Source organism: Falco naumanni, chromosome Z (assembly GCF_017639655.2).
Source record: "Falco naumanni isolate bFalNau1 chromosome Z, bFalNau1.pat, whole genome shotgun sequence".
Classification (NCBI taxonomy): Eukaryota; Metazoa; Chordata; class Aves; order Falconiformes; family Falconidae; genus Falco; species Falco naumanni.
Genome location: NC_054080.1, coordinates 73,531,272 through 73,543,473, shown reverse-complemented (window position 1 = coordinate 73,543,473; position 12,202 = coordinate 73,531,272). Strand labels below are relative to the sequence as shown.

At 46.7% G+C, this 12,202-nt stretch overlaps 1 protein-coding gene across 1 annotated transcript; it reads left to right on the top strand.

The window, feature by feature from the left end:
* The first annotated feature begins 7,524 nt into the window (after window positions 1-7,524).
* On the top strand, window positions 7,525-8,938 carry RXFP3 (relaxin family peptide receptor 3). Its single transcript, XM_040580413.1, has one exon. The coding sequence runs from the start codon at window positions 7,541-7,543 to the stop codon at window positions 8,876-8,878; it is 1,338 nt and encodes a 445-aa protein (XP_040436347.1). The 5' UTR covers window positions 7,525-7,540; the 3' UTR covers window positions 8,879-8,938.
* Window positions 8,939-12,202: the final 3,264 nt, after the last annotated feature.

The following is a 12,202-nucleotide window of genomic DNA, read 5'->3' as shown; positions in this document are numbered from 1 at the left end:
CCCACGCCGCGTGTCTCCGCCGCGCGGCCGCGGCCAGGACCCCGCCGGGGCCTCGCAGCCCCGCGCCCGCCCGGGCAGCGGTTCCCCCGCGGCGGGTCGCCACGGCGCTCGAAGCACGCAGGTGTCGGCCGCGCTGGCACACGGCGGGGGCCTCGCCCCGCCTGAGGCGCCCGGTGCCCCGGGCACAGCCGGGGGGCAGCTGCCAGGTTCTCCACAGCCCGGGCACCTCATCGTGTACGCGGGTGCCACGCACCCCCGCCGAGGCCGCTGCCGCCCCGAGGCCCAGGTACGGCCCGCCGGGGCCCGGGGCACTTGCTGCCGTGCCGGCCTGTCCCGGGGACCCGGGCCCGGTCGCTCGTCCCCTTCGACAGCCCTCTGCTTGGAACTGGCTCTGCCGTGGGTGTCTCGGACAGTTTCACAGCGATCTCTGCGTGACCACACTCATTCCTCTGCTCAGACTTTCCCAAAGGCTGTCACAGCTCGGCCGCCCTAACTGTGGGAGCTGTGAACCTCAAATCCCTGAGAACCAAAATGCAAGAAAGAGTTAAAACTCCAAGGATTTCTAAACCAGATAGAAATGTGGCTTCTCCCAGGCTTTAGGCAGGATAACTCTGGAAACAGAGCATATTTATAAAGGAGTGATATTTGATTTATGAGTCATAATGTGCTCTCATCTAGCTAATGGAAGGACACAAGCCATGCAAAAGAGGATAATTTTCTGTAATATTTGATATCCAACATCATTTGCCAAGAGAAGATTTGTTTGTGGCAAGTTATTTATTTTAATTCATATGCATATATTCTGCATACAAATGAGGTTATCTCGACAAGTTTCCTGGTGTGCTTGCCATTAGGGTTCTTTGAACAGTCTAGTCACACAGTGGGCACTGGACTGTTGTGTGGCATTGGCTATGGCAGCCTGCTTAACTCTTCACCGGTACATCCCTAAAATTAATTTGAAGCTCTGTGACCTGAAACTGATGTCATATCTGTAATACTTAACGTTTTAAAAATACTCGACAGCTGTTGCACAGAACAAGCTACACAATTTTCTGTGAATATTTTAAAATAATTAAATTGGAAAATAAGGCAGTGTCTACAGAGAATGGAATAAAAACAAAAAGGACTATAAAATGAGTAAAGCCAGCTAGGAGCGTTGGAAAGAAGGGGTGAAAGTTCAAGGGATGGGTGGGTGTATGTATACAAAGTACTGGTTTAACAAACTTCTTGAGGGCAATCGGAAAAACAGCCCTTCTGTGAGAGGCATTTAACTATTTGCCTGAATTTCCAGTCATCTTCTGGGGTACGTGTTCACTGTGTCTGATGTGAGGCAACTAGTTTTTCATACAGCATTCCATCTTGGTTTCTTCCTCAGCAGGAAAAGTTAATTCCCTTTGCCTATAATACTCCCCAAGCATGAGATGCTTTTCCGTCTGTCTTTCCCTGAGACTTTCTCATCCTGGACTAACTCTTTCAGCCTGTTACTTCTGCCTGTTTTCTTCCCTGTCATACCTTTTCCAGACAGCACCACCTGAGAGAAAGAAGAAAATCAGGAAATGGTGGACAAGTAAAAGCTTTAGGAACTCAAGAGGGTTTGTGGGAATGTGAGTGTTTTGTTTTGATTATTTTTTTTTTAATGACAAAAAAATTGTAGATGCAAAAGTCATACAGAATGGAGAAAGAGAACTGTGGGAATCTAACCCAAAACATCTATAACTCCCTGGGCTTTGTGCCAGTGTGTACATACACAGAAGAAATGATTCACTGGGTGTAGTGTCAGAAAACACCCTGGGGGACAGTAGCATTCCTGCTTAAGGGATGCTGTGGCTGTAGCTGACACAGTCACATACGGATAAAATTGAAGCCATGGCACAAGTAGAAAGCACTTTTCCCGCTGTGAGGACATACTGAGGCCAGCTATTTAAGTGAACAGAATTTATGGCACTGTGTCTTCCCAGCACAGATCTGATTTAGAAAAGCATATGTGGGCTATTAAAATAAGATACCTGTATACATTAAACTATTCAGTCATTCACAAGGAATTGTAAAAATCTAATGATAAGCAATTAATTAGTGGTTTCCTGTTCCAAAGAGGCATAACCTGAGGTTTCGTAGCCTTTTGTGAATGTAAGGGCATATTTTTTGATAACTCAACCTCAATTACAAAAAGAAAAAGAATACAGCACCACACCAGCTGTGTTCTTTTGGCATCAAAGTTATTGCAGTACAGTAACTGCAGCTCAACACAGAAAAGCCTGTACATTTATTGAAAGGAGGTCAGAAAAAACCAGTCAAGCCTGGGCTGACAATCCACGCACAATCAATATCTCAATTATTTTACATTTAAGTAGACTTCCAAGACAGCACTAAAAGTACTGAGTGTATAGGAATTTATGTGCTTGTGTAAATCTGTATAGAGACAGAAAACCAGAGGTTATGAGCAGTGAGGAACTGCAACACAAATTACGTGATTTGACACTGAGGAGTTGCTTCAAAATGAAGTCCAGCTGAAGGCAGTCAGGAAATCTTGCTTTACTTGGAATGAGATTCTGCTGCCCAAAGTTTAAAGATCTAAAAGGCACCTAATACAAGCTTGCTTGCCTGCTCCTCCAGTAAGCAGGGAAAGAGGATATAATGCATCCCTTTCTGTCACATGCAAGGGAAAACACTGTCCAGACCTGACTATCTATTAACTATACAGGCAGCTTCACAATTTGCTTGGACTAGAAATCTTGAGAAGATGAATCACATGCACGTGATGTTGTGGGCAGTGTTAAAGGTACTGAATATTACCAGAGAAATTAGTTGGAAGAGAATGACTCTGAATCCCAAAGACCGTGGAGTTTGCTGGGTAAATATTGTGCATCCGTTGATTTTTATTTTTTTTTCTGTGATAGATTTAGATGGAAGTTTGTGAGTACAATTACTTTTTTTTTTTTTTTTTAACTTATTCCATCTGTGTCATTTAGAGATGCAGCCTCTTAACATAACTAACTATTGGTAATTGAATGAGAGACACTGTTGGATCTCTCAACACCCATTTCAATTACAGTCTTTAAAGATTTTGGAATTTCCTAAGTTAGTCATGCAAAAACACATTTGCTGACATTCCACTATGGTATGTCTGGGGGCAGATTCAAGTAAGTGAAGCAAACTCTAAAATAGCCAGCGATTCTATCACATGAAATTTTTTGGGATGCTGACTTTCAGATTCCTGATCGATGTTCAAACATGAATTGTTATTTGTAAGTGGTGAGCTAATTCATGGAAATTTTAATTCCATGCTTGGACTATGTGAATTTTAAAGCTCATTTGGTCTTACTATCATATTAACAGTTTTGGAGCATGTTTCTAGAACAGCAAGTCACTTTGAAACTAACTTTTTAGGAAAATTAGTGCCAGGAAAATATGCTCTCGGTGATCTACCTAGAAAGCAAATGAGGAAGGGATGTGAATAGGATTATTTTTTTTTAAATAAAATTTATATTTGAATTCAAATAATAACTTCCAAGAGAATGTGTCTGTCGTTCATGAAGCATACCTATCATGGTGTGATCATTGTATTATGTAACTGAATATGTTGATTATGTTATCTGAGATTTTGTAATGAAAAACCTGATTGCATTTCCTTCTACAACCTTAAGAAAAGAATTGCCATTAAAATCTTCCCATGGTGGATAAACACCAAGTCATACCAAACCCTCACGCTCAGGGTAGAGGAAGTAGAGCTGTAAAAGACAGTTCAAAATGTAACTGTTAACATTTATGGTCTGAGTTTAGTCAAAAGCATGAGACTGTAGCTCTGAGCTCAGAAAAGCCAAGGGGAGACCATATGGGTTCCAGAAATTAGAACTGAGAAAATAAACAATTATGAAATGTCCCTTTTCTCCTATTTCCCTTTCCTTCTGCTCCAAAAGTATGTTTTATGGCAAAGAAAATGCCATAACAACAGTTATTTATAAAATAGAATTCTTTGGCAAGAATGCAACATTTGAAAATAGTATAAAGCCCATTTCAGTAGCACACATTGATAACTTTTTAAATGAAATCTGTTCAAGAGCTATTACTACCTGTTGCTTCAGTATGTCAAATAGCAGAAGATAAAAAAATTCTTTGGTGCTACGAAAGTGCCCCGAGAAATAGTCCCATGTTTCTGTATTTAAAATAGGAATACATTCAATATTTCATAGATCTGCTTTAAGCTGCAAAAATTACTTTCATACTGAAAATAGAAGCCCATCTCCCTTGCCAAAACATTTCTGAACAGCATCAGTCACTGGTTCAGTCACTATTGTAACTGTAATCAATCTTCTGTTTGTGTATGAGGTCTGTAAAGGAAGTGAAAAATTATGAGGATCCTTTGGGGTAAATTGTAGGAAAATTATAATTTTCAGCAAGTCTTTATCTGACATATTTATCTGAAACATTTTTAATGGCTATTTGAGAAATGGCTGCAGGGACACTTACCTCTGCTACGATATAGTTGAAATCGATTGGCAGTTTCTGTTGGTGGTCTGAACTGGTGCAAGCCTTTTGAAGTTTACTGTACAGATTGGTGCTCTCTGAAGGCAAACTAGCAACCTTAGCCCCATTAATTACTTGAGCATAGTACTATATAAACTCCAAAAAGCCTCTTACAAAATTCTACAGGATCCGTTTGAGTTTTCCAAAGTAAACAGATCAGCCATTATTTCCCTGTTATCACCAGAATACATCCTGAAAGCCTATGCCCCACAAGTTTATTACAGTTTTCAAAAAGATTGAGTCAGTAACACCAATTGCACTTTGATAAAGAGAAGGCTCCAGACAGTCACTTATTAAGCGTGAGCCTTTGGCAGCATTGTTGGAATAAATAAGGAACAAATAGAAGACCGTATTTTCCAGAATAATAACCTTTATGTAATGTATCTAATGAATTCTGCAAAACTTTTTGAAAATAGCTGATGACTTCTATAACATTTTTCCAGCTATGGTAATGTTCTGATGGTGTGATGAATAAATTATTCCTGGAATATTTCTTTTATTATTCGTGTAGGTGTAGAAAGTTCCCTTACCTGCCTCTAAAACATCTTCTCTGGGATGAAGAATGATGAAAGAAAAGGACAAACCACCCAAGGCTGAAAAGGAATTGGTCTGGTCGTCAGAATAAGGGCAAAAAAAACCAGGACAAGCATTTCATGCTTGTAGCCCTGAGTTCAAAATCTGCTACCAGTCTTCCCATGAGGTATTTCAGTTCACAGTCTGTTGCTTTCTCTGGGTGGCTAACAAAAAAAGTAATATATCTTCAGACATGATTTCCCTCCCCCTCCCCTCTCTGAATATTTATTACTGTACAGCTGCTGCAGCATATCAACAAGATGTGCCAAACAGGGAAACAGTTAAATGGTAGAAGAAATTATTTCGTGCAAGGCACAGCTTCTACAATTTTTCCAGTGAAATACTTAAAGATGGGTGTGAAGGTCACAATGTGATCAGTATGAGGCAGAATTCAATCTGGAAAAAATCCATTTTGCACTGTCAGTCCTGCTAATGATTTACCAAATGAACATATCCTCTCTGCATGGCCTAATTACAGGTGATTTTTTTCCCTTTGAGCTGGTAGTGGGAGGCCTAAATAGAGGGGGAAAACTGAACAAGAACTTACTTATTTCCAATATGTTAGTAATCTTCATTTTGAATGCTGAAGGCTGGGGGGCACTTCACCTCTGGTACTGTTTGCAGAACCTCCCCAGTGGCGTGGCTCTGATTAGAACTCAGCATTTTCACCTTGCCTGTTTGTAGTGTTGTTGCACTACTGGTGTTGAAGGACCCTGGCTTTCTCTCCCGTCTGCACTGTTTTGCAGTCGGCTGTGCAACACTAATGGGGCTGATGGGGTTGGTAGGTTTCACTGCAGGAATTGTTTACTTTTGAATGAGAGAATTTGAGAAACTGTTGCCCTTAGTGCCCTCCTGTTGAAACTGCCACCTGAATGCAACCCTAGTCCATGATTAAGAGGTATGGAAGCCTAGAAAAAAAGATCTGTAATTTGGATAAAGTGGGGAAGAAATGTCAGGAATCTGTTTTTTAAGGCCTGCTGCAGTCAGCCTTTTGAAGGCCCGTTATTTCAATTTTTTTTTGTTTTGCTCTGCCGCCAATTTATTTAGTATTTGGGTTTGGGGTTTTTTTTAACTATTATTTATTTTATTTTATTTTAGGGTTTTTTTAGTATTGTATTTAGTAGCAAGCAATCTGGAGGCTAAGCCTTCCCAGAGCATAGCATTGCTAATGCCATTAAGTTGTACCCTCATATGCAATACAAACAATGTATAAAACTTCCTAATTACTGTTACTCCCCTTTAGCACTGCCATGATCTGACACTTTACAGGGTCGCTGTAGATATAAACTAAAGCGGCAAGCAGCCTGCTGGCAGCAGTGTTTCTGTGTGTGTCTGTGTGTGTGAGAGAGAGACACACACACAATGTCTTTGCAGGAATCTCAATAAGATAAATCCGTTTAAAGACAGTGGAAAGCTAATTTACTTGTTAAACCTCTCCTTAACCTCCCCCAAATGGTCGATTCACAGTGTTTCATTTAGCTCTATTTAGAATCTGTTTAGTTTTCAAAATGCGCGCTGATTTTGATTTATTTAAAAGCAGAATGGGAGAAGGAAAGCCTCGGTTCCTATTTCCACCGGTAGTTTTCTGTTTTCTGCTACTAACCTGCCGGGAAAGAGTTTCGGGCGCGGCGCAAGGCCGGGCCGGTGCCGGGCGCCGCCGCTTCCCGGCGCGCCGGGGCCCCCTGCGGGCGGGCGGGCGGGCGGCTGCCGGGACCCCGCGGCCGCCCCTCCGTCCCCCGGGGAAGCGGCTTCGGTCCTGCCCGCTGCTCCCTTCGCCCAGGCGCTGCGTGCTACCGGCAGCCGGGCTTGACAGCCCCCTTGTCCGCGCCGTTCGTGTGGAAACCGAGGGCAGCCACACATCTTCCGACGGGAGAGGTGCTGCCGGCCCCTGTCCTGAACGCGGTCATTCTGGGGACCGAGGAGCACGTCCAGGGCTGGCGCCGAGGGTCCTCAGGCGGGGCAGCGCGGGGTGGTTCGGGCTCGGCCGGCAGCTGAGCACGGGTGCGATGCCCCCAGCGCGGAGGCGGCGGCGGCGGGGGAGGATTTTCTTTAGGAGCCGACCCGCTGGGCGGGCTGCGTGGAGGCAGCATCTCCCCGGCTCGGGCACCGGCCAACCGCAGCCCACGGAAACGCTGCCGGGGGGGCCCGCACGCACAGCGCCCAGCCGCCCGGGGAGGAGGGGGGGGGGGGCCCGGGGGGCGGGGGGGCCCGGGGGGGCGGGGTCGCGGCCGGCCGCGCTCAGCACCCGGGAGAGCTCCGCCGCTGCACCGCGCATGCCCCGGCCCCCGGCGCGGATATAACCGCGGTGCCGGCGCCGGACGAGCGGGCTCGTCGAGCCGGAGAGACGCCGTCCGCGTCCCGCCGCCGCTCCGGTAGCCCGCCCGCCGCCGGCTCGGGGTCTGCAGAAATCCCCCCGCTGACCCGTCGCCCTCCCTAGCATGGGATGGGCGAGCCCTGCGAGCGCGGTGCCTGCTCGCCGGCCGCCGGCATGAAGGAAGGAGCGGACTGGGAGTCCTGGGGCGCGCCGCTGGCTTTCCTGGAGGGCGCCCAGATGGGCAACAGAAGCAACACGTCCTTCTTGCAGTTCTTCAAGAATATCAACCTGGAGCGAGCCGATGGGATGCAGGGGGACAGTTCTGATGTGTTGCGGATTGTCATCTCGCTGGTGTACTCCGTGGTGTGTGCCCTGGGGCTGGTGGGCAACCTGCTGGTGCTCTACCTGATGAAAAGCAAACAAGGCTGGAGAAAGTCCTCCATCAACCTCTTTGTGACCAGCCTGGCAGTGACCGACTTCCAGTTTGTGCTGACCTTGCCCTTCTGGGCAGTGGAGAATGCGCTAGACTTCAACTGGCTCTTCGGCAAGGCAATGTGTAAGATCGTCTCGTATGTGACAGCCATGAATATGTATGCTAGTGTTTTCTTCCTCACTGCCATGAGTGTGGCTCGATACCGCTCTGTGGCTTCAGCCCTGAAGAATCAGCGGCGAGGTGACCCGCTGGGTGGGTGCTGCTCTGCAAAGTGGTTTTGTGCACTCATCTGGCTGTCAGCTATCCTGGCTTCCCTGCCCCATGCTATTTTTTCCACCACTGCCACTGTCTTTGATGATGTGCTCTGCCTTGTCAAGTTCCCTGAGGGCCGAGGCAACAATGCCCAGTTCTGGCTGGGTCTGTACCACATCCAGAAGGTGCTGCTGGGCTTTGTGGTGCCACTGGCCATCATCAGCCTCTGCTACTTGCTCCTGGTGCGCTTCATCAGTGACAAGCATGTTGGCAGCACCTGCAGTGGCCCCAGCACCAAGCGCCGCTCCAAAGTGACTAAGTCAGTGTTCATTGTGGTGCTGTCTTTCTTCTTGTGCTGGCTGCCTAACCAAGCGCTCACAGTGTGGGGCATCCTCATCAAACTCAACGTAGTGCACTTCAGTACTGAGTACTTCCTCTCCCAAGTGTACCTCTTCCCCATCAGCGTGTGCCTGGCGCACTCCAACAGCTGCCTCAATCCCATCCTCTACTGCCTCATGCGCAGGGAGTTTCGCAAGGCACTGAAGAGCCTCCTCTGGCGGATGACCTCACCTTCCCTCACCACCATGCGCCCCTTCACTGACACCACCAAGCCCGAGCAGGAGGAGCAGGCCCTGCATGATCTGGTGCCTGTACGCCCCATCACTGCTTCTTCCCCTGCTGCATCTGTCCAGCCAGAGGTGGCCTACTACCCCCCTGGGGTGGTGGTGTACAGCAGCCACTACGATCTGCTGCCTGCTGGCTCCATGGAGCAGCGCTGCTGAGATAGGCAGGGAGCTCAGGGGTGGGGGGTACGGGGGGTAGGACTTTGGGGTCTGTGCAAGATATGGCTCTGGAATATTGAATGTCTGGTATGGTCAAGGGGAGGACGGATGGGTAAAGCAGGGCTTCTCTTTGAGAGATGCTCTTTTGGAGTTGTGTCTGCTCTTGGAAGCTGTTTGATGAAAGTTGTTGAAAATGTCCCCCAAACTGGAGAGCAGGAGTAGGAGGAGGCAGTGGTGGATTTGGGATAGCTCTAGGAGATTATTTTTAGTGCTTGTGCCTGTTCTGGGGAACAGGAACTGGGGAAGGTGATGGGATTCCAGCTGGGGAGGATGCAGTCCATATTAGGCACTATAGGGAGGAGAGGGGCTGGGTGGGGTGGAGTGAGGCTGGGAGGCTTCAGCTGTGTCCCTCCAGTGTGGAGGTGCAAGCAGCTGGGGTTCAGCAGCCCTCCCACCCTGTGTGTGTGTTTGTGGCAGGGGGAGGGAGCTAGGCTGCTTTCTCGCTGCTGCACGGCATTGTAAATGATGCCATCCTGGCTGTGGTTGCTGCTCCCTGGACTCCAGAGAGGGCACAGGGATCAGGCAGCCTACATCATGCCTGCCCCGATGGAAACATGCAGGGGACACCCTGGACAAGCCAAGGCTCCTTCTTGTTCAGGCTTGGCCCCTTTCCCCTCTCTTAGGGACCTAGGAAAGAGAGGGGACAAGGAGCACCATGCTCCCCTATGGATCTGTGCACGATCTGCTTTTCCAGCTACCACCCCCTCATCCCCACACACCCCCCACTCCCACCCCATCCCCTCCCCTGCTGCTGGGGTATAGAGCAACCCAGACAGCCAAGCAGAAACCCAAGGACAGGACTTGCAGCTTCATGAAGAGGTGTTGCTTTGTCTGGTTTTGGAGGGAAGGGTGTGAGCCCCGTGACATTGTGTTCCCTAACGCCTCCCCAGGCTGCGGCAGGGGGTGGGGAGTGGGGGGAGAATCCCACAGCCCCAGATGCATGTGTGACAAGGCAGGCATCTCTCCCAAGGCACTGAGGAGGCTGCAGGCTTTGCTCTTGGTGTGCTTCAAACTATCGTGTTTCCGTTCAGGAAATCAACACAACCATAAATAAAGGAAGGGAAAAAGAAACAAATCATAGCCACTTCGTGTGACTTGCTCTGGGATGCTTCTGGGTTCAGCTAAAACCAAGCACAAAGGTTTTTGTTCTGTTAAGGGTCTGCACGGATACTTGCCAGTATTTCAATTAACTCCAATTTAATTCCTCTGGTGTGAGCAGCCCTAGAGCCTGCAGTTCAGTGCTCTTGCACCCTGGAGAAAGGCAGAGACAATCCCTGTCCCAGCCTGTGTTCCAGAGAAACACCTAAGAAATAATTTGAGGTTGATCTGACATGAACTTCTAAGTGCATGAAAAAAAAGTAAAAAATTAAGCTGTGGATATTTTTATGGTAAGGTTATCTATATACTTTTAAAAATATATATTATTTTTATTATGAGGAAAAAATATTTTAAAATGGAAAGGTCAAAATATTTCTTTTAAAAGGTGGAAAACCACAACAGTTCTGGTTTTGCTGTAAAAACACAAGTTCATTAATCCCCGATACTGCATTTGAGATGAATATATAAATACAATAATCAAAACCCCTCTCCATTTCCAGCCCCTTCCCCTGCAGTATAACTCCAACATCTGCCTGACTCTGCTAAAAAAGCATTTATGCAGAGTGTTGTTTGTCATCTCTATATACTGATGTGGACCAAACTTGGTGGTTTTGTCCAGAGAATATTGCAGTACCATTAGTGGCAATTATGCTTTGCAGACTCTGTTAGATTTAATGTACATGTCTGTAACTCCTGTTGTAAAGTTTGGGTTTGGTCTGGAAGCAGCTGGTTCTGCTATTTGCAAGGAGAAGCTGTTCTGCTTTTTTCAAGGCAGACGAGACTTCTACTACAGCCTTGGGTGCTTGTTGACTGGGAAGATACTGACTTGCAAGATGCCTGGAGAAGAACAGCAGGGGTGAGCTGGCAGCTGATAGACATACTTACACAGATGCAAAGACTGAAGAAATCTGATATACCCACAGAGGAACTTGAGAATCTAAGTACTATACAACTGCCTCTCTAACTTCCTAAATACTGACTTGGCTGCCAGTTGAAGTCTGTAGGTACTTGAATTTTTCTTCTAGTAAAAATTTTTGTACCTAGAAGTCTGTTCCTGAGCACGCCTACGTCTGCTTAAGTATGTAACATTTATCTCAGCACTTCATGGGGATCTCTCTACTGGGTCTGGCTGCAGTGTGTATCCTAAGCAAGGGAGGCAGCTCTGCATCCCAACACAGAACAACCTGTGCCAGACCACACTAAAGTAGAGGCTGTAAAATTAACTCCTTCGATCCATCTCTTTACATTTATCTCTAGATATGCTTCTCCTGTCCCACTTTCAATGCATGTGTAGATGATGGTCCTTCCTCTTCCCTTCTGAAACAGTAAATAAGTGGACAGAGCTTTTGCCCACAGCCTAGGAGACTCAGCTTCCCCCCTTCCACATCCCTGGGGAATGACTGAATCTCTGGGCTACCCTGTGAATGTGCTCCAATCCTCTGGCTTGAAACAGTTCTCTTTTGCATGAGTTGCTCACCATTGCAAGATCACAAAGGAAAAGTAAGTGCTTGAACACTACTTTGCAGCATAGTGGTTGGGATGTGAGCCCCCAGGAAGTGTCAAGATTTTTTTTCCTTATAAATTCAGAAGAGAAATTTGATCCAGGTCTGGATTCTAGGTCTCACCTTTTCAAGAGCAATGATTAACTTGCTCCCAGGTCCTGGTTCAATTAAAGTTTCAGTATGCTGTGCAAAGAGCCTGAGAGCTTACTAGACCTGTAAAATCTAGCAGCCTAGTGTTAATCAAAACATTTGCAAGAAATGAATTTGAGTCTCGCTTGTTTTAGGGGAAAACCCCAATGCCTGTGCTGGCGGATGAAAAAACCTACACTGATGCATGAGAAAAGGATGCCATGAACACTTAACTCCAGAGTTCAGAAGGATCTAACCTTGTCTCTATAGGCCGGGAGAAAGTACCTTAATTAAGAACAGGGCATGAATCTTTAAGTCAGATTCTCTTCTTAATGTTTGTTTTTGAACAGCATGGTTTCTTGCATGGCTTGCTGGAATTTTAATCCCCATCCTGATGCTTAAGTGTTCTTATGAATTACAAAAAAAAGCTATCCGGGTGTCTGAAGTGTAACTATGAATTTCAGTAGATAGCAAACTGCATAAAAGACATCCTCTGAAGTGCTCAGCTTGACGAAACCCATGTGCTTTTGTGGAT